At 42.2% G+C, this 25150-nt stretch overlaps 1 protein-coding gene and 1 long non-coding RNA gene across 10 annotated transcripts in view; one reads left to right on the top strand and one right to left on the bottom strand.

Moving 5' to 3' along the window:
- The window catches only part of LOC113612090 (uncharacterized), a 31324-nt gene extending 15768 nt beyond the window's left edge, over positions 1–15556 (top strand). The window contains exons 3-4 of the long non-coding RNA XR_003429718.1: positions 1435–1523; positions 15221–15556. This is a non-coding gene — a long non-coding RNA (uncharacterized LOC113612090). The remainder of the gene's footprint in view (positions 1–1434; positions 1524–15220) is intronic.
- On the bottom strand, positions 381–21890 carry TPBG (trophoblast glycoprotein). 9 transcript variants are annotated; one of them, XR_003429711.1, is made up of 6 exons: positions 21779–21890; positions 20567–20682; positions 15565–15594; positions 13256–13325; positions 7294–7356; positions 5688–6004 (listed from the first exon to the last, which is right to left on the bottom strand). XR_003429711.1 is itself a non-coding variant. In XM_027091624.1 (2 exons), the coding sequence occupies exon 2, from the start codon at positions 20328–20330 to the stop codon at positions 19071–19073; it is 1260 nt and encodes a 419-aa protein (XP_026947425.1). In that variant the 5' UTR covers positions 20331–20682; positions 21779–21890; the 3' UTR covers positions 18376–19070. The 9 variants fall into 9 exon arrangements, 5 of the variants coding, with proteins under 5 accessions (XP_026947425.1, XP_026947433.1, XP_026947417.1 ...); XR_003429712.1 differs by lacking the exon at positions 13256–13325; XR_003429715.1 differs by lacking the exons at positions 5688–6004; positions 7294–7356; positions 13256–13325 and adding an exon at positions 381–1296.
- Between the last annotated feature and the right edge of the window lie 3260 nt (positions 21891–25150).

Below are 25150 nucleotides of genomic sequence, written 5' to 3' on the forward strand. Positions count from 1 at the left end.
CTTGGGACTTCGCATGATACAAAGCCATAGACTAGGAAGGGGACGGGGAGGTGCAGGGCTCTGTTCCAGAGCAGATGCCACAATGGAGGGTTAGCGTGGGTGAGATGCTGTTTTGGATAATGCCTGCTACAGAGTAGATACTCATTGAATGCTCAGCTTAGGTTAAATCGCTTTGATGTGGGGAGGAAGAAGGGTGGTAGCTGGGGTTAAAAATGCTGTGCACTAGAAAACAAACTTATGCTTACCAAAGGACACTACTATAAACAAAATAAACAATAAGGTCCTACTGCAGAGCACAGGGAACTATACTCAGTACCTTGTAATAACCTATAATGGAGAAGGATCTGAAAAAGAATAGATAGACAAATAGATGACTGAATCACTTTGCTGTATTCCAGAAACTAACACAACATTGTAAATCAACTATAACAGGAACAAGTTCCGTTCCAAGAGTATGTTCGTAAGTCCGATTTGTTTGTAAGCTGGTACTAACTTTGCAGTACCAGCTACGTCACCGCTGCTTTGACGCTTGCTTTTGGACATCCTGGGCTTGAAATACAGATACTGTACTGCCGTACCCTATACAGTACTGTACAGTAAAGTACGCAAAAGCACAGCCACTTGTAGAGGATGCACGCACGTGACAATGCACGCCAGACACGGGAGCGAACTTACGTGATTGGACATGCAAATGCACATTTGCATCTTTGAAAGCCTGAAACTTGAAGGTTTGTATTAGGGGACTTACCATATTTCAATAAAAAAAAGAAAAGCAAATGATACCCATGAGCCCATCAATCAAAGATCATCAGTGACAGCATTTTAGATATTTTTCTAGGCACTTTTGTTTATAGTGATCATATCAATTACACAAAATTTTTACGGTTCTGTATCCTGTTACCCCACTTTAGATTAATGTAAAATTTGTTTTTAAATGCTGTACACTAAAGTATGACTAAATGTCTGGCATTTAACGAGCAGGCAATTGTGTATCAGATACCATACGTCTTCCATCATAACATCTCTTGGCTTATTGTATAATGGCATTTCCGTTCTTTCTTTCTTGGATATTTATTTCTTATTACTTCTCATTTGTAATGAGGGAATTTTTCCTACTATAGAAACTGAGATCTACATGCTAGTGAGGAAACAATAACAATTTGAGAATTTCAAGTGAAATGAAAATATCTTTAGGCCAGTAACTGACTTACCAGAGTCTGGCATTCTTGTAGCTTATAATTTAGGTATCACTTCCAGTTAAGATTTGTGGTGCTCATGGCTGACCTCAGACTTGATCTTTAAAAAAGACGAAACATGACAAATGAACTTTGACAGAAATATATTTAATGACTGGTTTGCTGACATCCACAGGTAAGGCAGAGAAAACTGCCAGTTTTCAAAAAAAAAAAAAAACTAATTTGCATCTTTCCTCAGGAGCTGCCTGGAGGGGTTAGTTCTGTGCAGGGGAAGGAGTCCTACACAGCGTGCCCTGCACCCATGCCTGGCTGCGCCTAACCAGTGAGGTAAATATTTACTTCCCTTCACCTTTACTTGTGCAAGATGATTTTAGTCAAGGGTGGGGGGGGGGTGGAAATCAGCTTTGCAGAAATAGCTTTCTGCTAAATGCCCAGAGTTCAGTATTTTTTTAAAAAAAAACACAACCTCTATATAATTATATCTCATCTGTTATTAGCTACGGAATTAGTTCTGCCTAAATTCCTTCCTTCCCCACTTCATGAGTGTTTATGAAAGACCAGTAACTAGCCTGAATGTCTGCAAAATGATATCGAACACAAATCCAGCATTTGCAAGACAGGAGCTCACGTGTAGCTCCAAACAGAGCATTAATTACTTGCTAAGAGTATTTAATGAAAATGACTGCACTTAAATATGTTCATAGACTTGGAAAAGACAGATTCCATGTTTCCTTCCACACACAGATCCAAAATACGAGCTTGTATTTGATGTTTGGAGTCTGCAGCCTAGACTAGTTTAAACCCATTGGGGAAGAACATCAGGGCTATAGAGTGATGAAGGGCACAAAAGAAAAACGTTTTAGAAAATGTAACTAAGTTAAAATTTCATGCATTTTTGCAGTTGCAAATCGCTGAGTATTGAATGATGGCCTTTCCTGATCATAGCATTTCATGACCAGTTTACATGTGATTAAATTGATCTATCAGATAGTTTGCAGAATACATTTTTCTGGTTGGGTAACAGGAGCAATTCTTTTTTCTGTTCCTCTAAAACCAAGTTATTAAAAATGTAGTCAGTGAACCAGAAGCATCAGCATTGAGGTTGTTAGTGATACAGAATCTCAGGCTCCACCCCAGACAGCTGCCCTCTAGATGATTCACGTGCACACTACAGTTTGAGAAGCATTGATCTGAAACACAGCTACGCATCTTTCTTATAAAGAGATGGGTTTTTTAATTTTCAGAACTAATTATTAAAGTTCAGTCAAAAATGTTTTTTTTAATTCTAAATTTTAAACATTTAAAATATTTTTAAATCAACTCACGCTAGTGTAACAGACTTCTAGCATGACTTTAATTTTTTTTCTAGAAATTCTCCCATACAGTTGGAGGTTCGTTACAATGGTCCCAAACAATGTGTAACAAACAAATTATGTTACAAAATAAGAGAATAATTCTTGATGACAAACCAAACAGCAACAGCTAGTTTTGTCTGATATAATATTTTTTAGTGGGCCAAGTTTATTATTTTGCCCTCATTTATCAAATACTTTGTGCCTTACATGCGGTATTTTCAGAATGTATGAAAACAGAATTATGCTTTAAATCGTCTGGCAAAATTCTAAAAAGTTTTGTTCAGAACAAGAGTAACGTCTACGGGATTGCTATTGTCTTTCTAGAAGTCCAAAGCCAAGTTGAGGTTTGCTCAGTTTTTACTAAGGAAGAGTAATTGCTCTGTTTACTCTGACATAATCTGCCTTCACTTTCTGAAATAAACTGAAACTCCTAATGAATAATATGCTTGTTTCCTGAAGAACATATTATCTAAATAATAATTTAGAGCTATGATATAAGATTCTACTGCCAAATCATGAAGTCAGATTTATTTGGTTCACTTACATAAGCCAATTACATATTTTGTACTTGTTTAAATATTATAATGCATCATCTTCAGTCCTTTAAAAAAAATTCATTTCAGGAAAAAAACTAAAGGGTAAGTAGTGGTATGAGGGTAAAGGAACTGATGTTGATTAAATTGCTTCAACTCCTGGTAAAACTACAAAATAATTGCACATTAAAATAGAATGAGCATCTCTGATAAGAGTTCTTCTCATCTGCAAATGTCCATAAAAATCACATCTTTTCATTTTAAAGATGCCTAAATGAGAGTCAGTTAATTAAAGGGAAACTACCTTATGCAATTATAATTGTTAAGGAGTTATGCAAAGTTAACCAGCAGTGGTATAAAAGGCATAAAAATCTGTCCCTCTTTTTGTCTTTGTAAGCGACATGTTCTTGATGACAGGATGGAGAAAATTCAAAAGGAAAAAAGTGTAACCATGAGAAAGTATGTGTGTGCGTGTGTGTTGTGTGATATTCTTCAAAAAAAGCATAGTTTTGATTACAGTTCTCCCTACGCAAAAACCTTCAACTGCTCACTGTTTCTTTTGAATAAGTTCTAAACTCTTAAATATGCCTACAAAGCCTTCCATGCTTTTGTCCTAAACTATCTTACCAGTTACCTCCCATTACTCGCCACCCTCTCTTCTCTTGGCTCCAAACAAACCACTTGCTATTTCCCTAATATAACCTGGGTTTTTCCTTTCCACACTTTTGTTCACACTGTTTCTGTTGACTGGAATATTCTCTCTCCAGCACCACTTCACCCTACCCCACCACCTACCATAACCCCAAACTGACTGGGAAAAATCCCACTCTCTCAGTTAAGATGCTTATGGCTTCCGGTAGCAGAATACTCAACTAACTGCTTTAAACAATACAGACATTTATTATCTTACATAGCAAGAAGTTCTGAGAAAGAGCCATGTGCTTTCTTTCATTCTACTTTGCTGTCTTTAGCATGTTGGCCATTGTCTTGAGGCTTGTTTCCTTATAGTCACAAGATAGTTGCCACTGCTCCAGGCATTCCTTCCTATGTCAACAGAGAGGAAGAAAGGAGTTCCTTAAAGGAGTTTTTTAAGGGAAGGAAAAGCTTTTCCAGCATGCACTTAGCAAACCTCTGCTAAGGTGCTAATTAAAAGGAATCATCCATGCTCATTCTCTAGCTTCAACGAAGGCAAGAAATACAAGCATCTAGTACTTTCAGCCTCTAAAACGGGAGATGGGCTGTACTATCCAGGAGGAGGATAGGAATGGTGACCAACTGTTGCCTCTAGTCCTCCAAAGCCCTGATCTAATGACGTTGACTCCATGAAGCCCTCTCTGAGTCATCCAGTAAAAGTTACCTCTCCTTTGGTTTTGCACAACACTGTGTAGCTTTTATATTTACATTTTGCTTTGTATTCGAGTTATCTGTATGCTTGCCTCATTTCCACTATGAGAATGCATCAATCCTGTCTTGTTCATGTTTTATTCCCATATCCTCTAGCATAGTCCTTGACCCTTAGAAAGTGTTGAATAAATATTTCCTGAACTGAAAACCTCACTAATTTGAACGACAGTTAGATGATTCACTTTAGCTACAGGGGGAAAAAGAAACATCATATCCGCCTCCCAAAAAAAAACCTTAGAACTTTCACCACATTTGCAATTAATACAAATGCTGCTTTTCAATAAACAAAGTACAGAGGTAACAGTCAGAAACAAAATTAAAAATAGAGAGAGGCTGACCTTATCCTCTCTGCTGACAAAACAAAAACAAGCACAAAATCTTCCTGGCAAATGTGCTGTTTTCTCAAGACTGGTCCACTAGCTACTGGATGAAGGAAGACTCCCAAGGGCTCATCCTAAAGGATCCCAGACTCAAGCCAACTTAGACCAAAAGGATCAGGGCTGCCTACCAGGGACAGAGCAATGAGCTAGGAGCATCCTGAGTTCCTGAGGATTTCATGGAGCAGGGCTGCCGTATCACCTCTGGACTTCAAATCTACGAACTTGTAAGAGAAAGAAGTAAATTCACTTCTACTGAGTTTTCCGCCATTCACAACTAAGCCTAATCCAAATTAACGCACTCGATCTACCCTGCGGACTATGGTACTGCCAGAACCTTTGGAGCCGGTCAGGGCCTCCAAGAAGCCATTGCCATTAGGCAAGTCCTCTTGAGTTAAGCCTCAACCCAGCTTGGAACTCGATTCAGTTTGAAGATGGGCCCAAACTAATTCCATCCAGTCATGTACCATCAACTCTCTGCACTCATTGCTCTTGGCAAAATGTTGGCTGCATATTGAGTTTCTCAAGCAAAACAAAGGATAGTAACAAATCCTCAAACATCCTAAGCGTCAACATTGCTGACTGTGTTTAGTTAAATGCCATTTTTTTCCTAACACAAAGTCATAGGATTGAGTGAGGCCTTCCCAAGGAAAAAGCAACTTACCTCCCTCCAGGGGGTAGGTGAGACATACGGAAAAATCTGATTTAATGGTTCTTTGCTTTTTATTTATGTTGCTATATCTTTTATTAAAGATCATCTGGCTAACACTGTGGCAACCTGCGCAAGCAGAACAGTCAAGTGTAGGGGAAGAAGAGGCAACGTAAAAATGCATTTTGTATTTATTCTAAATGTCAATTTAATTGAAAAAGTTGTTTCTTTGCACGGAGAGGTTATTTTGCTGATGCGACCAACAGAGTCAGTTAAAGTAAGCTGGTTTGTACACGAAGATGCAGATGGCTTGAAAAATATCCTTATCACAGCGCACGTCAGGGAGGGTTTACATAGACAGCAGAGGAATCCGTGAAGCTGGGCCTTGCTGAGAACAGTGGGATTAACACCCTGGAAGATACACAAGAAGGCCAGGAGCACTTGTTCTCAGTTTCTCCACCCAGAGGGCAACTGTCCAGCCAAGATTAAGCTGAAAAGACAGGATAAATTATTCTTAGCTCTAACAGGGAGAATTTTACAACCACTCTGATTCAAGTGATAAACACAGACCTCACATCAGATAATTAAGGTCCAAACATTGAAGAGAAGGCTTGAACTGTCTGATTTCTCTACATTGGTCTTATTATACTGATTTTCAAAACTAAGTTTCACTTTGTGGAAAACATTTCCCCAGAATGGATGCAGCCAATCGCATAAAACTGATTTAAAGCCACAAAGGAATTCTATGAACCCATCTAGATATTGAAAGTAAAATAGTGATACTATTTGTCTTAAAGAAAGTGCTGGTTTTTTAAGCTATTGTGATTTTTTTTTTCCATTTCAGATTTGCAGATGGAATTCTCACATTGCTCTCTTCCATATACAATATCTTATTCGGGGCCTTATATTTACCATTTCTTCACATATATTAAATACCACTGAAATGTAGTGATTTTGTGTTTATACTTTAACATCAAAAAATGAAAACCTAAGGACTTTGAAACTGAAATTAAATTATTTGGTGACTTATCCATAACCCCAAATACCATACTTGTTAAGGAGAAACCTGTTATATATAGTCTTAACTTCCCTAAGAATATAGCATTGTGGTTATCGTGGTATGTGTGAGAAGAGAAGCAATATAGCACAGTGGTTAAGAAGTGGACTTTAGAGCCAGATTCAAATTCTAGGATCCTGGCTTCCAAATCTTAGCTCTACCACTTACCAGCTATGTGAACAATGGGCAGGTTATTTAACTTCCAAAGTGCCTCGGTTTCCTCATCTATGAAATAATCCCTACTACACCCTCCCATTAAGAGGACAAAATAATTTAATGTTAATGTAGCACTTGGTGCCAAAGCACTTTCTTAAGTAACACAAAATGTCTCTGCAGTTAACAGTAAAAAGCTAATTTAAAACTCCCTACCTATATGTGACCAACTTACTCTCAGGACTATTAGAACATAATACCACCCAGCACTTAACTTGATTAGCCAGTATTAAATTATTAAGATTGCAGATTTGCTCAAGCAGTCTCTCTGGTGAATTCATTTCTCATGAGAACACAAATCGAAGGATAGAAAAGATGAAGAAAGGACAGAGTATGAAGTACCCTGGCTGTTAGAGCCAGTCTCCTCCATTCATTCATTCATTCAAAGGTCAAAACCAGCTGGCCCTAAGAACTGACACACTAAATAGTGGCACCGTCTTTCGACTTGATCAGGGAAACTTTTTCTTTTTGATTTGTGAGATAAAAACCAATATAAAGTACCATCTTACCTTAACTATTGAAACAGCCATGTATCTCCTGTCTCTCACTACATCACTGCCAGACAGGTCTTCCTGGAGCAAAACAATAAGAGTCTGACTCCATTTTTGATGTTTGTTCTCTGATACTCTCAAGCCCCACTCCTCCCTATTCATTTGTTGCCTCACATCTGGGCAAACCAATAAGAAGTGTGTCATGTATATAAATGTCAAACCACTATGTTGTATACCTGAAACTAATACAATATTGCATGTCAACTATACTTAAAAAAAAATTTTTAAGGGCCAAGGATGCCATTACTCTGTTGGATAACTGCAAAATGGACCAACAAAGACTATGGGTTCTATTGCATGCAGAGATTTATCAACATGCCAAAGAGTTATTTCAAAACTGACTTAAGACCAGTGTCTCTCAACCCATTAAAGCAGTAATCACCAGGGAGGGGCCTCTAACCCTGACAGTACTGAGTTGGGACTCTCTGTAGGAAGAAACTTATAAATATGAGCAGAGTGAAGTAGAACCCTCCAAAGTATATCCAGTAACCACCAAGTAGAGGTATGGGGGACTTTGCTATAGGGCAAGGAATCAGAAATGAAACAGAGTTCAGCAATTTGACCCAATTGTGAATCCAGAATATACTAAAATAATTTATCCAACAGAGCACTGATTGGCTTTTGTGCCTCTACAACACTGGTTCTAAATTTTAACATCAACTAAGATGCACCCATTGGCCTTAATCAATACTGGTGCCCAAGTTACAATTACAGCTGGGTATCCCAGTACATTTAAACAGTTATAGCTGGGGATCCCAATACATTTGCCTCCTTAGGTAGGAATAAACCTACCTAAGGAGGCAGAAAACCTGTACTATGAAAATTATAAGACACTGGCGAAAGACACTGATAATGACATAAGCAGATGGAAAGATGTACTGTGATCTTGGATTGGAAGAATCAATATTGTTAAAATGACCATACTACCTAAGGCAATCTACAGATTCAATGCAATCCCTATCAAATTATCAGTGGTATTTTTCACAGAACTGGAACAAAAAATTTTTAGTTTGTATGGAAACACAAAAGACCCTGAGTAGCCAAACCATCTTGAGAAAGAAGAACGGAGATGGAGGAATCATGCTCCCTGACTGCAGACAATACTACAGAACTACAGTCATCAAAACAGTATGGTACTGGTACAAAAATAAACACCTAGATCAATGGAACAGGATAGAAATCCCAGAAATAAACCCATGCACTTATGGTCAATCTATGACAAAGGAAGCAAAAATATACAACGGATAAAAGATAGTCTCTTCAATAAGTGGTGCTGGGAAAACTGGACAGCTACATGTAACAGAATGAAATTAGAACATTCTCTAACAGCATATTCAGAATAAACCCAAAATGGATTATAGACCTAAATGTAAGACCGGATTCTATAAAACTTCTAGAGGAAAAAATAGGCAGGACATTCTTAGACATAAATTGCAGCAACATATTTTTGGATCTATCTCATAAAGTAATGGAAACAAAAACAAAAACAAATGGGACCTTATTAAGCTTAAAAGTTTTTGCACAGCAAAGGAAACCATAAACAAAACAACCCACAGAATGGGAGAAAATATTTGCAAACAATGCGACCAACAAGGGATTAATTTCCAAAATATGCAAACAGCTCATACAGCTCAATATCAAAACAACAAACAACCCAACTGAAAAATGGGCAGAAGACCAAATATATATCTCTCCAAAGAAGACATACAGTTGGCCAAGAGGCACATGAAAAGACGCTCAGTATCGCTAATTATTAGGGAAATGTAAGTCAAAACCAAAATGAGGTATCACCTCACACCGGTTAGAATGGCCGTCATCAAAAAGTCTACGAATAGGGCTTCTCTGGTGGCGCAGTGGTTGAGAGTCCGCCTGCCGATGCAGGGGACACGGGTTAGTGCCCCGGTCTGGGAAGATCCCACATGCCGCGGAGCGGCTGGGCCCGTGAGCCATGGCCGCTGAGCCTGCATGTCCAGAGCCTGTGCTCCGCGACGGGAGAGGCCACAACAGTGAGAGGCCCGCGTACCGCAGAAAAAAAAAAAAAAGTCTACAAATAATAAATGCTGGAGAGGGTGTGGAGAACAGGGAACCCTGCTACACTGTTGGTGGGAATGTAAATTGGTGCAGCCACTATGGAGAACAGTATGGAGGTTCCTTAAAAAACTAAAAATAGAGTTACCATATGATCCTGCAATCCTGCTCCTGGGCATATATCCAGGGAAAACTTTAATTCGAAAGGATACCTGCACCCAAATGTTCATAGCAGCTCTATTTACAATAGCCAAGATATGGAAGCAACCTAAATGTCCATCGACAGATGAATGGATAACGAAGATGTGGTACATATATACAATGGAATATCACTGAGCCATTAAAAAGAATGAAATAATGCTATTTGCAGCAACATGGATGGACCTGGAGATTATCATACTAAGTGAAGTATGTCAGAGAAAGACAAACACCATATGATATCACTTATATGTGGAATCTTAAAAAAATGATGCAAATTAACTTATTTACAAAACAGAAACAGACTCACAGACATAGAAAACAAATTTATGGTTTCCAAAGGGGAAAGAGGGGGGAGATCTGCTGGCCACCTGGAGAGTGTGTGTGTGTGCGTGTGTGTGTGATTACTCAGGATGAACTTTTATCTGTGATAAGGTCACCATAACGTGATGGAGCCTTCTAGCAAGCTGCTGCTATCCACCACCTAACCAAGTCAGCCTAGATCAAGGACGAGATTCAAGGGTCAGCACAACTGGCCAAACTTCATGCAGTCATCTTAGTGATGGAAAATGCTTGATCAAAAATTGGTCCAAAGTGTATGTTTTTGCTGCGGAGCAGCTAGGCCTGTAAGCCATGGCTGCTGAGCCTGCGCATCCGGAGCCTGTGCTCCGCAATGGGAGAGGCCACAACAGTGAGAGGCCCGCAGACGGCAAAAAAAAAAAAAAAAAAAAAGGGCAAAAGTGCATGTTTTTAAAAAATCTGAAAAAAAAAAAAAAAAAATGTCCAATTAGTCTCACCAATGGCAACAACTCCTTATCCAAGGAGTTGATTGCCCTTTAGATACCTAAGATAAAAATCAAGGTCCACATAAAGTCTGCCCATACTACAGCCAAAATAAAAGGCCTCCTCAAGACATTTCTTATCCCTTTCAGAGTTCCAGACATTACTGATGGTGACCAAGGCATGCATTTCACTTCTCAAAACAAATACCATAGACTCTAGAACGAGACATTCAATGGAACTTCCGCCTTACTAATGGCCACATGCTGTAAGCCTCAGAGAGCCATAATAGCTTACTTAAATAAGTTCAACATCAATGAAATGAGACATAGCACATCAGCAATCAAACATCAGTGGTGAATTATAATTGAGTCTGATTTCATCTGTGATGTCTGAGTACTGACAGCTTTCAAGCCCATAACCCCCCTGCCCACTTTCTGTCCCACACTGGGGCAAGCTCCTAAGAAGGCCCATGAGCTTCATCCCTTGGCCCCTGCTGGGTAGTTAAAACCACAAATACCCCAACTCTCACTCTGGTCCCACCCCTTAATCACAATGAAAAACAAAGCCAAGCTCTACCCTCCCCGAAAATCCCGTATGGGAGTCATAAACCTTTTGCTACCCTCTTTATGCATGTGTGGTGTCATCAGGCTTGATATCCAAACTTATTTGGGGAGGGGATGGGGATCTCACCCACGAGGGGATGACCACATCTATGCGTATCACTCCCCTGCTCATAGACCTCCAATAACTCCCCCACTGTCCACTGAATTAAATAGAAACTATTGATCGTAACTACAGATTTATCTTTCTAGTCTCCCTCTCCACTATTCTCCTTGATAAACATCATGCTTCAAATGCTGCTGTTCCCAGAACGCACCTGGTCTTTAATTGCCTCCATTCTCTGTGCTTATGCTCTGTCCTGAGTTTTCTCTTCTACCCACTGTATCTATCGGCCCTTCTTCAAAATCATCTTAAAAGCCAATCCTCCATGAACGATTTTCTGAATCTTCCAGTTAGACAAGCTCTCTCCCTGCTTTGAACCCCATATCACACAGTTTGAATCTCTGGCAGTGCTTTATCACATTCTACCCTATAACAAAGTCATTCACATCTTATTGCTCCTGAAGCTCAGGGGTTGACAGCACAGGTCCTGGAAACAGACCAAAAAAAAAAAAAAAAATCCCACATCTGATTCTTGCTACCTGGTTGTGCTTGGGCAAGTCACCTAGCATCTCTAAACCTCAATTTTCTCTTCCAATGAGAATAAGATCTTACACATGAAGAGTTTTGCCTAGAATCTGATGCATACTAAGAACTCAATAAAATGTTAGCTATTATCATTGTTTATCCTCTCAACTGGATCAGAAGCAATTTTATGTCATAAACTCATTTTTTAATCCAATGCAACAACAGTGTCTGGTATATAGAAAGCATTGAATAGATATCTATTGAATGAACTGAATAAATGGTTCATAGGACTTCACTGAAATTTTAAAGCAGATTAACAGTAAGATCAGCACAGTTAAATCACGTGCATGAATGTAAATTAATTCTAAGAACACACACACACAAATCATCTAAAAAGAGAGTAGAATTCAGGAAAACATAGGTTTGTCTTAAAAACTGCTTGCTAACTTGTAACTAGTTTCCCAGAGGTTCCTCCACACCCCATATCACCTCTCCCAACCCTGCAACACACACATACACACTCTTATAACTGGGTTATGGACTTAGCTATCTTCTAATTTTGGTATTTTAACAGAGAGTAGACATTTGTGGATCAAAAACAGTGACAAGTTAATTAGCCACTTAGAGTTTCTTTCTGTTCAAAATCCTGTCCACAGAGCATTCAGTACTTTGTTTAAGAAAATCATATAGTGAACGATGTTGTTCCACATTTAATATTCTTAAATAGACATCAAAAATATTTTTAGAGTTTAGAAGAAAAAGATTACCCTCTGCTGCAGTAATTCTCATTCAAGGATCTGCTTTAAGGGAAAAATATGGGAGACGTAGAAACACAGGTAGGTATAACGATGCTTATGAGAACATTAGCAAGAAACATCCTATGTGTGTAAAATATGTGATTGTCTGCCGTACTTTAAACTATTAAAATAGCTTTTTTTTTTTTTTTTTTTGCAGTATGCGGGCCTCTCACTGTTGTGGCCTCTCCCGTTGCGGAGCACAGGCTCTGGACGCGCAGGCTCAGCGGCCATGGCTCACGGGCCCAGCCGCTCTGCGGCATGTGGGATCTTCCCGGACTGGGGCACGAACCCGTGTCCCCTGCATCGGCAGGCGGACTCTCAACCACTGCGCCACCAGGGAAGCCCTGAAATAGTTTTTAATGGTAGTAGGGGATGGTCACAACATTGTGAGTGGAAAGGCAGGTACAGCGTGATGCCAACAGGAAGCAGTTTATCTCAACATTAAGGCACTTTTCCTTAGTGATAGGATTATTCATGGTGTTTGTCCCCACTGTATTTTTAAATAATCTACGAGAAACATGAGTTAATTTAAAAATATGTCCTTTAGGGCTTCCCTGGTAGCGCAGTGGTTGAGAGTCCGCCTGCCGATGCAGGGGACACGGGTTCGTGCCCCGGTCTGGGAAGATCCCACATGCCGCGGAGCGGCTGGGCCTGTGAGCCATGGCCGCTGAGCCTGTGCATCCGGAGCCTGCGCTCCGCAACGGGAGAGGCCACGACAGTGAGAGGCCCGCGTACCGCAAAAAAACAAAAAACAAGTGTCCTTTAAATGTTTGATAGCCATGTGTTTGCCATGATCTATAAAAATAACTACAGAATGTGTCTAATTGAAAGATTAAAGCCTTCCTTGAAGGCATTTAACTAGCTGTATTGTCAAACTCAGAGAATCTGCATTGCACATAGAAAGGAACGTTTGTAAATTGACTGACCTGATGTTTCAGTCAGTCCAGCTCTCCTGTGTGCAAGTCGTCACCTTGAAATGTTATGTATCATGGTTCTCTTTAGGGGAAGAAAACACAAAGTTGTACAAATAGGACTGTGGGGGGGCGAAAGGGAGGTCAGGAGAACTGTAAACTTCCACTTTAAAAAAGCCTATCTTGATAACATCTTCAGGTTCTTGAAAACATATTCCCAAATATTTACTTTTCACAAAAATATTATAGTTGGTAATATTTTAAGCTTTGGCTTCCTTAAAAGCAAATGTATCCTTACATTCACCAAGTCCAAATGGGAACCACCAATAAATCCTATTAGCAGAACATGTCAGCTAAACTGCATTTCTGTTTTTATAAACACTTACATACAGGTTTGTGACGTGGTAACCATGATCCTGAATCTTATACCACATTTTCATTTTCAGTAGCCAAGCAAACCTCATGAATTTCCCACGTGACACATTAAAAGGCACCAATGATAGATTTTTCTCAAAATTCACGTAAGATGAGAAACCTTTTGCGATCTGTGGCATGCATGCTACAGGACATTGGGACTGAGTTTGGTCCTGTATATGTAGAGACAGTGAACTGGCACAGCAGCAGCAGAGCTGCTGGGGTTTGGCCCATCAGTCCACTGGTTTTCCGGGGTGATGATGGATTTCCGTCGATTTGGATTCCCTGTTTGGTCTCGGTCCTCAGAGGATGGGTGGTAGCCTGCACCCGGAGTGGGTTCCAGCCGGGAGAGCCGAGCAGAGCATGCAAAGCTGACTGCTCACCTGGTGACTGACCGACTTCACGGCCTGTGAACTTGGTCTCATTTGTTTGGTGTTCTCACCAGCTGAGCTAACTCATCTTTTAAGATAGAACTACACAGGCTCGCACAGCTTTCCAGAGTTTTCTCTTCCAAAGAAATATCACCATTAAATTTCCGAAATATTTCCTATCATACTATGGACTCAGAGGAACTTTATGGAAGCATATTCTGGGGTCTGACACTAATTTTTTGCATGCACTGAAAGTGAAATTTAAACAAATGTAGTGAATGTTTGAGCACAAAGCAAAAACAATAAAACAAATTCACGTCAATTGCCTTTTTTTAAATTAGACAAGAGAATTTCAAAGGTCTCAAGGTAGGTAATTAGCAATACCACCATGTGGCAAAAAAAGAACTAGAAAGGGAGTCTGGAACCCTGAGATCTAGTCCTAGTTGTTGCTATTTAACATGTCACAATTATCAGGTTTTCATTTGTAGAATGGGAAACTGGGCTTGACACATTTAAGAGCCCATCCAATTTTGAAATACTAAGAATTCTTTTTCTTGTCAAAAATACATAAATCATATATTAAATGTTTTTAAATCTAGATTTTTTTAACCCATGACAAAATTAGAGCTGCTAAAATGTTTTAAGATAAAACATAAAACCAGCCTGCATTTTTATTTTATTTTTTTTTTGCGCGGTACGCGGGCCTCTCACTGTTGTGGCCTCCCGTTGCGGAGCACAGGCTCCGGACACGCAGGCTCAGCGGCCATGGCTCACGGGCCCAGCCACTCCACGGCATGTGGGATCTTCCCGGACCGGGGCACGAACCCATGTCCCCAGCATCGGCAGGTGGACTCTCAACCACCGCGCCACCAGGGAAGCCCCAGCCTGAATTTTTAATCAAACATTACTAGGGATGGAAAAATACCTGTACAAAACATCCTCAAGGAGCTGTTTTTCTCCTCCTAAAAGACAGGATCACCTAGACAATACAGAATGTATTTTCTTAAACTAATTATTTTCTAGTGCAGTGCTGCAGTATTACTGAAAGATTTTAAAAATACATCATCAAGGTATTTTTCATATATGATCTAGAAATATAATTTCCTCCTTCCCTCTCCTTTACTGCGAAAGATCCTTGCACAAGTGTGAAAGTGAAACTTGAATCTCATCTGAAAAATGTCTGTCTTCACTGCAGGGTGCTGCTCTCTGAAGGCTGGATTTTGGAGCAGAAAGCAAGCACGGGCCAAACTGGTTTTAACTTGCAAACCAGCAGAAATGATAGGAAAGATTCCCAAGCTAGAGCTGCAAAGCCTCTGATGTCCTAAAGAAGGTAAGCCTCCTATTTGGAACATTAGTCCAAAAGGGACAGAGTCAAACGAAATCCCTAAGGAAACAATCATAGTTCATTTGGGACCTTCTTTTTTTCCACCCACTTTAATTAAAAAGTCAGATAACAAAGCTGTAACTTATTTCCGATTAAATATTGAGATGAGCATAATCCACATTTGCTGCCAATCAAGGTATTTTAAAGGAATGTACCTTTTATTTCAACCAATCTTTCCTCCGCCTCTGAAAAAAAAAAAAAGAAAAATCTTGTCTATTATCGATAGTATCAATTTAAGTAGCTCTTTTTTCTTTAAAAAATGTTATCAAATGTGCTTCAAAGAATGCTTATAAGAAAGATCTATCAGTTATAAGGTATAAGTGTGCCTCATGGGTCACCATTGAGTCGCATGGGGCAGCAAAATTGATGATACATATATTAATGTTGCAAACTGAACTGTTACATTGAAAAGGGCGAGTTACAATTCAGGGTCAAATAGCTGTATTAGCCTAAATTCTTGCCACTTTAAATTGAAATTTATTGGACGTTTTAATAGCTTTTTAAATTGAGGGATTTATCAAGTACCTAAATTTTTAAGTATTTTTCTGACTTTCTTCAAATGAAACTTGTAAAGGAAAAATGAAGGGTGTTTTCTGCTGAAACATTTGCTGAGTAATAAAAAGTATCACCAACCAAAATAATTTTGAAAAATGGACTATTTGTAGGTTTCTAGGATCAATAATGCATAATGGTACTAAAGAACAGTGTTCAAAACAAGTACCCTTAAAGCGGTACTTTCATTTTCTTTTTGCCTATAATCCTTATTGGATTTATATAGCACCTGTCTGCCAAGGAACTCAGACTGCCTTATAAGCTTATAGACTTCGAGTATTATGACTACACAATAACAAATGTTTTCAAGCAGTAATATTTTTTACCTTAAGAATGTCTATTTCCATGTACTGGGGAAGAGCAAGCAGTGATATGATATAAAATTGGGAAGTTTATACAAAGGAAGAAGCAAGGGGGTGAAAAAGAAGCAGAAAATCATAAACTTCAAAAACGCCATCACCTAATGGGCAAAAACTCGGCTTCACTGTATCACAGATTCTGCTTCAGTGAGTTGATGAGAAGAGCTAGACTGACAAATCGAGCGCTTTCCTGGATGTTAGATAGAGCTCAGTTTTTAACTGTTAGGTTATCACATGATGAAGGAGAAATCATTCTTCTGAACGGAGACTCTATAAATTTTACAATTTGTTGTTTCCTACAATATCAGCAGACTTAGCAATGAAAGCCCATCGGCAGTGTATTCCTAAGATGGTGTGCTTTTATTTATTAGATGTTTTCACTATTTTTTGGCTGTGTTTTGGCATCACCCTTAGGAAATAATGGCAGCCAGCCAGTTTATGAATTCCTGGTGAACACTTAAAATGTTTAATGGAATAATATTAAGTACCATATATTTAACCTTTTCTTAGGAATTGTAGGATCTGACGTATAACCCCAAAATAATGCATACTGTTTCATAAAATGAGCCTTAAGGAACTTAATATAGTTAAAATTAAAACATCATATTCTGTCTGTCTAATCTAATCTAAACAAGGAACAGATTCAGATATTTTTAGCTCTGTTTTGAAAACTTCTGAATTTAACTCAAAGAGGAAAAAGCTTTCTATGCTTCTATTGTAAAAAAGATTTCTAGAACTAAAGTACTGTCTAATCCTATTTCATTTATAAAAGTATGGAAAACTAAATTTTATTTCAAATATAAAACACCCCCGAACATGATCTTTTTTTTTTTTTTTCCTGGACGTGGGCCTCTCACTGTTGTGGCCTCTCCCGTTGTGGAGCACAGGCTCCGGACGCGCAGGCTCAGTGGCCATGGCTCACGGGCCCAGCCGCTTCGCGGCATGTGGTATTTTCCCAGACCGGGGCACGAACCCGTGTCGCCTGCCTCGGCAGGCGGACTCTCAACCACTGCGCCACCAGGGAAGCCCACCAGAACATGATCATTTTAAAGGGAAAGAAGGGCCCTAAGACTTACTGGCACAAGTTTACCTACACTTTAAATTAAGCAGTAATGGCTAAATTAAAAGTCACTTTATATAAGAGTTTAGAGACTACTGGAATTTACTTTTAAACTTACTTGGCAAATAATAAACTCTGAAAAAAAATCTTGTCTATTATTGACAATATCACTTGATTAATCAATTGCTTTTATTTACACCTAAGTGTGATTTATTCTTCACAAAGGTGTATATACTAACATAGAGTTTAGCTAAAGTCAAAATGTCCCCAAATTCTTAAGTGCTGAACTGAACATAAGAACCTACGATTAGTTGAGACACTCATTTGTAAACATAGACAGTTATCTCTGGTTATTTCCTCAAATTCATATCCTACCATAACAATTATTTTTTAAACACATTAGCAGTCTCTGATAATCAAACTGTCAACCCTATAGGTACCATTTTAAGCATTTAAAAAAATATATTCTCAGGAAAATCTAAGTTCCAATTTACATTATGACCTTATAACTTTTTAAAGTTACTCTTTTAAATCTTTTATTTTAGAATATTCTATGTCTTAAGACACTTCATTTTCATATTTATTTGCATTATATTTGTTTCATACTCTGCTCTAAAAATCCACAGAACAATTTCACATGGAGAGTTTTATTATGTAAATAATTTTGTTCTGTCCTAACAACTTAGTCTAGAAAAAGCCCCACACTGTGAACTGCTTATCATACCGAACTCTTCCCTCTTACGAACTTTATAATGCTTTTACAAAATAGTTTAATGAATAGCATTAACTTTCACATGAATATTCAAATTCTCTATGTAAACCCTGAAAGGATCCACCATCTCAAAACTATCTCCAAAGTCTGTCTGTATAAGACACTGCTCCCGTTTCATTCTCAGCTATAATAACGAATACCTTAATTATCATCAGAACCAAGACCATTTAATATCACTGCCCCTAATCTTTTTTTCAAATAGTAAACTTGAACACAACTGTAATTCTTTTAAGAATCTTTATTTAATTTTTTTGGAACAATGTAGTTTGCTGGATCTCGATGCAGTTTATAAAAAAACGTCAGCACAGTTTCATATAAACTGCAATCAGAAAAGTAACTTGTCGAAGAAGTTATCTGAAGTTGCAAGTTATTTTTTGTAATATGCAGAACAGGAAAATGTAAGCATGCTCTCAGATGCAGGCGCTCCTGTGTGCTATGGAGTTACTTTGAAGAGCTTGCTAAGGTCTGCGGGCAGTTTATGGAATGCAATCATTCTCTCCACAATTTTGGTACATGAGAATAAAACTGATATTTATGAAATACGTCTTTTTCTCAAAAAAGTTGAGGCAGCTTTTGTTGAATGCTATCTGTGGGAGTACACTTGATAACCTTGAGCTGTACTAAGAGAAACAGCCAGCCAGGAGGCCATGTTCATGCTGAAACTTGAGAACATCCCTCCAGACGTGTTGATTTCCCAGAAAAGGAAGAGGATAAAACACTAAGCACAGTTGTCCATTGTCTTACAGTAGCAGAACACACCAAGAAACTTTACATAAGGGAGCAAACTCCCTTCACTGCTTTCAGTCAAGGTCAGTGGCAGCTACAGTGGAGGGTGGTGGTGCAGCAAGCCTAGGACAGGACAAAAGCTGAAGTCTACATCTCATGCATAGCTGTCCTTGTTCTGTCCCCGCGCGGTTCTCAGACATCCGAATTAGAACTGAGGTTTGTTAACCTGGGGTCCGCATTGATTTCATATCTGTAATGATACCCTTCCATGTGATCCCTGCAGGCATCTCTGATGTTATGCATCCACTTTTTTATCCCTTTGCGGTTCAAATACAAAACCAGTAGGAAAATGGCGCCTATCAGGGCTAAAACAATACCGAGGAAGACATAAGACGTCTGCAGGGATGGAGGAAGGATAGGGTCACAGTCCAGGTCGGAGCTGTTGAGTTCCAAGAGGACCCGATTCCTCATTTTTTCCGGGAATGCACAGGTGAGCCTGGCTTTGCCCTGCACTACCTCTGTCTCCTTGAGCCAGGCCACCATGTCCGCCATGTGGCAGTCACAGACCCAGGGATTGTCGTCCAGGAAGACCCTGACGTGAGGCAGGCTTTGCAGCTCTGCCAGGGTGCCGTTGTGCAGGACCTTGAGGGCGTTGTTCTCCAGGTGGAGGCTTTCGAGGTGTGTCAGGTTGCGGAAGGACACATAGGTCAGGCTCACCAGCGAGTTGTTGCGCAGGTCCAGGTGCCTGAGGCCGGGCAGCTGGGCCAGGACGTCGCGGGGCAGGTAGAGGAGGCGGTTGCTGACCAGCTCCAGGCGGCGGAGCCCGCGCAGCGCGTGGCCTGCTCGCAGGGCCGCTGCCACCGCACCCTCAAAGCTCCGGTTCTGCCGCTCGGCGGCAGGGGGCACGATGCGGTTCAGGATCAGTTCCACCAGGGGGCTGGGGGCCGCGACGCTGGCGTTGCCGCCCGAGAAGGCGAAGGGGCTGAGGTCGGCCAGCGGGTTGTGGCTGAGGTCGAGCTGGCGCAGGCTGGGCAGATGCGCGAAGGCGCCGGCGCGCACCTCCTCCAGGTGGCTGCCGCTGAGGTTGAGCGCGGCCAGCTCGGCCAGCGGCGGCCGGCGGGCGAAGGCCCCGGCGGGGAGCACTGCCAGCTGATTGCCGGTGAGGAAGAGGTTGCGCACGTAGGGGGGCAGGTCCGCGGGCACCTCGGTCAGGTTGCGGTTAACGCACTTGACGGTGCGCGCCGCCTCGGAGCACTCGCACGCCGGCGGGCATCGGCCCGACAGCTGGGGCTGGGCGGACGCCGCGGAGACCGGGAACGCCGAGGAGGTGGACGAGGACGCAGAGGAGGGGAGGGAGGACGACGAGACCCAGCCCAGGAGGACCAGCGCCAGCCGTGCCAGCCGCAGCCTCCAGTCCCCGGCGGCGGGGCCCCGGGAGCACCCCCCAGGCATCGCGGCTCGGGTCTCCCCGGAGCTGAGCTGGGACGCTGCCCGCTCCGAAGGTTCGGGAGGTTGGGCCCGGAGGGCGCGGGCCGGACGAAAGCGTCTGGAGAAAACTTTCGTCTTGTGGAAGCTGAGGAGGGCCGCTGCCGCAGCCGCTGCCGCAGGAGCTTGGCTAACCCCCTCGCCGCCGGGCGTCCCCCTCCCGGGGCCGAGTCCCCCGCCCCTTCCCTCCAGAAAGTACGCACGGCGGGTCGGGACGCTCAGCGCCGCGCTCTTCCTCCGCGCCTCTTCCAGCAGCCGCCCCCGGGTGGCACCTCCTCGCCTCTTTTGTTGGCGCCTCGCGCAGGATCCGCGGCGCGACCTGGGACAAGCGGGAGAGAAGCGTGAGGGGCAGCGGCGCCCGCAGCTCCCCGAGTGCAGGAACCGGCCTCTGCCAGCCAAGTCGTCCCCACTCGGTACCCGAGACCTCCCTCCTTTAAGCCCGTCCGAGCCTCGCCTCCCCCAGCGCGCCACGCAGATCCGTACCCCGGGAGAGGGGCGCGCGACCCGAGATGCCGGAGCGCAAAGTCTGTCGTCTGCTGCGGCCCCTACTATATATACCCTTGCAGCTCCCGCCCTCCTCCTTTCCCGATCCCACTCGTCCTGTCCCCCACCCCCCACCCCCGCTCCCCCGCTCCCCCGCATCGAACTTCTCGCTTAATCCCCAGCGCCTCCCGGCCAAACTTCTCACTCTCCCAGGTCCTTCCCCCCACCGTCTCCGCAGACTACCTGCCTTCCGGGGTCTCCGCCCCCCGCCCGGACTTCTCCTCCCGGCCCAGGTGAGGATGAGAGGGAAGTTTCATGCTACAGGAGTATTTTCATCTCTCAGAACCCTCTCGGATTAAGTGGAGGAGCGTATAGCTGGCGCCCCCAAGCCCGCGCCCCCTCCAGCCCCTCGGATCCGAGGGCATTACAGTCATCTCCGAAAGGGAGGGGAGAGGCCTCGAACAAAGCGACGGCGGAACCCGGACCTGCGCTCCTCTCCTGCCAGAGGGTGGGGAGGGGCCCCGGAGCTGCCTTCTCCGCCACCTCCCCACCGCTCACCTCCGCGCGCCCGCCCGCCCGCCACCTCCCGAGACAACTCCCAGTCCCACCGGAGTCGCGGGGACTTCTCGGGTCCGAGCTGCGCGCCGACTCTCCTCGCACCCCAGCCCCAGGCCCAACCTCCGCAGCTGGGAAAAACCAATCCGGGGGGCGGGGGAGGGCAGGCCTGCCGGAGTGGCTGCTCCGGCCGCGCGGCCAGCCTCGGCGGACCTCGGTGGGGGGATTGAATAAAGGAGGCGAGGGGGGAGTCTGCGCCGCGCACCTCCCCCTGGTGGAAACTGACGAGGAATGCGCCAGAAAAGGTGAGGGAATCCCTTCTTCTCCCCCTTCCCCGACATTCCATGGTGGTTCCTCGTTTTGCATACTGGACTTACCTTGGACAGGAACAAAACCGCTGGTGAATCTCGTGGAATTCGTCCTGATTCGGGCACTTATGGCAGTAACCGGGTAGATTTAGGCGTCACAGAGCAACGCGAAGCAGCAGCGTAAAGAAGGGAGCTGAAAATGCACAGCGGCAGCGGTAAAACGCCCAGCAGCCTGCAAGGGAGTTTCGCGAGTCTTCCCACCAAAGTGATAACGTTAGACTGCCAACTTCAGATTTAGGTGTAATTAACGCGTCCCTACCTGTCCCGCCCCCGCACTTCTCCGGATAAGTTACGGAACTTGTGAAGGGAGAGAGCTAACTTTAAGAAGGGGGGGGGGAAAGATTGGTGGAGAAGAGATTCACTTTTGATTCATGAGCTTTTCCCTTCCCCAAATTAAAAGCAGAAGGAAGAAAACGGCCGCCAAAGCGTCCTAGAAACAAAAGGCATACAGAGAGGACGTGAGTCACCCGGAAAGCGGACCCGCCCCGCTCACCAGATGTGGCAGCGATGTGTCAGTGCAAGTCACTTAAGATGGGAGAGCTCACGGGGTGGCAGTGGGAGGGAGGCCGCCTGGGGAGAGCAGAAGTTTGGTACCAATGTCTAACGCCCCAGGAGGCGCCAGGTAGGCAGGGAACCGAGAGGCTGAAGTCGGGAAAGGAGACTCTGAATGACTGAGTATAGGGGGGATTTGTTACATCGGAGAGGTTTGGGGTCCTGCAGGCTCAATCCTTGTTCTCTCAATGACTCTGTATCTCCTTTCTCCCCATCAAATAATTTCCCTGAAAGGATGAGAAGGTGGCTGGTTATTCAAGGCTTGTTCATTTTAGAAAGAAAATGGCAATTAGAGAAAACAGTTGGGGAAATTAAGATCTGGTAATATGAAAAGGATCGAATAAAGAATGCCGAAGTTTGTGCCTGTGACGTGTGCCTTTACTGTGAAAAAAGGCCCCAACTCTCAAGTTGATTCCTTATTACTTTTGTGGGAAGAGATAGCCTGCAGAGCCAATAGCCAAAATGACCCAGACAAGACCTGGAGGGGTTGGAGAATGCAACAATTTGTGCAAAAAGCCAGTTTTGTTCACTTGTATCTTCAGCACGTTTATCTAAATCTCTTTTTCTTGTTTTTAAAAGTGTTTTTTAACACGAATGTGAAACACTTTGACAAAAGAATCTGAAAAGCTGTAGCGATGTTCTGTATCCCGATGGTGGTGGTGGTTACATAAATCTATACATGTGTCAAAATTCATAGAACTTTGTACACCGAAAAGAATCAGTTTTACTGTAGGATAATTTTTAAACAAAATTAACTACTCATGGGGAAAAAACTGTCATAATGCTCTGGCATGATATTAATTCTGGTTCTGTTCTGTTAAGGAGAGTGAGAAGCACTTTAGGATTTAGAAAGATAACATTCTCATCCGATCTTAGAGTCAGCTCGGCAATATAGATACCATTAGTACTATTGTCTTGTTATTCGTGTTGTTATTCTGTTTCACAAATGAAACAACTGCGGCTCTGAACTGAGGATAGCTAGCATTGACAGTGTCTTTTACTTGCCAAGCCCTGTGCTTATCACTTTACAGAAGTTATCTCTTTTGTTCTTCCCATCAGTACTCAAGTAGGTTCTCTCGCTGCAGTTTTAAAGAGGAGAAAAACTGAGGCAGGAATCAGTTATATAACTTATTCTAATGTGTGGTGGAGGTAGGGACCAGGCCCGGATTTGTCTGCTTTTCTTAAATAGCTCACATTCTGCCTCTGGGTAAAATTGAGGAGTTTGTGCAAAGTCCTAGTCTGTATCACTTAGGCAGACCCGAAGCCTCTCCCCTGGTTCTCTTCCTCCTGATCTTCCTCTACTTGCCTGCAGCTAGCAGTTGCTTATGGCTGCTGAATCAGGACTCAGAAATTTGGGGTCATTTTTAGCTCCGCCACTTACTCATTGTGTGGTTTCTGTTTACCTCCGTTTCTTAATCTGTAAAATAGGGCCACTAATAAAACGTTATGGCATTTCCATGAGAACTGAGATAACAGGCAAAATTGCCTGTTATTATTGTGCTCTTAATTACTCGCCCTCTCGCCATTTATTGTGCACCCACCATATCCCTGTAACTGTGTTAGGGATAGGAATCCAAGGATGAATAGTGTAAGGTCTCCTTCAAGTAGAATTGCCAGATTTAGCAAATAAAAATACAGGACACTCAGCTAAACTTGAATTTCAGATACACGATGAATGATTTTTTAGTATGACTATGTGCCACGCAGTATTTGGGATGTACTTACACTAAAAAATTTTGTTCTTTACCTGAAATTCTAACTTAACCTGGCATCCTGTATTTGGTCTGGTGACAAAGGAGTTCATAACCTGGTGGAAGAAACACAGGAACAAGAGCTTTCAATGCAGAACATTGAATGCAGTTTAGTATGTGTATCTTTCCAATCTCTCTCTTTGTATATATTTTACTTCTGTTTTTGCTTTTTTTTATATGAATGGGATCATAGTATATGTATTATTCATGATTGTTTTAGTTTTGAACTAACCATATATCATTCTGTGTCCATACATATAGGTACGCTTTCTTCTTTATTTTATAGACTGCAAAATATTCTGTTCTGTGGATTGTTTTACCACATTTTTTAACTGCCCTATTGAAAGACATTAAGATCAGTAACTACTTTTTAAAGAAGTTTCCTTCAAGTGAGAAGAGCTTACTAGGATCAGTTCTATTTTGATTGTCTTCAGCATCTAATTATCCGGAATTATCATACTTGCTTTACTCCTGACAGCTTGAAAATTTTTTTGTGCATGATGCTATTTACATGCTCTAAAGCAGAACAGAGGATTTCAGAGCACATTTTCCCCCATTTATTCTTCCATTCCAAAATAAAATAAAAGAAGGATCTGAATGTCCTAATGGAGAAGAACCAATCTAGTGTATTTCATAGGTCATTTTGTAGCCTTCAGGAAAACGTCTCTGCACTATTATTTATTTAGCACATTGTTTCTGCAGGAACCGTTTTTCTTCTAATGACCCAAAGGAAAGTCATTAGTAAATTTTTGAGATATTGCTGCTAAATCCTGGGAAGGCAAGGAATAATGTAGTTTTTTAAATAATGGGCGATTATGGCTACCCTCATAGTAACTGGAAGAGAGAAACCATGTGGTGCAGCATGGACAAACATCAAGGTTATTTAAGACTAGTTAATTTTGGTCTCTGCCTTAAATGAGCAAAGGAGTTGATAAAGGTGAACACTCTCAAGTCTAAAAAATTTCTAAAACAAAATCAAACATTGGTGAATGTCAAACCCACATGTGGTAAAACCAATATCTGCCAACTTCAGATTTAGGTGTAATTAACGTCCCTACCTGTCCCATGAACCAACACT

This window comes from Aethalodelphis obliquidens, unplaced genomic scaffold, assembly GCF_003676395.1.
Source record: "Aethalodelphis obliquidens isolate GAN/ISIS:26980383/991018 unplaced genomic scaffold, ASM367639v1 scaffold3, whole genome shotgun sequence".
NCBI classification, from domain to species: Eukaryota; Metazoa; Chordata; class Mammalia; order Artiodactyla; family Delphinidae; genus Aethalodelphis; species Aethalodelphis obliquidens.

Bases quoted from the DNA above. Each gene is read 5' to 3' on its own strand.
- TPBG (XM_027091624.1), bottom strand. From the start codon at position 20,330: ATGCCTGGGGGGTGCTCCCGGGGCCCCGCCGCCGGGGACTGGAGGCTG.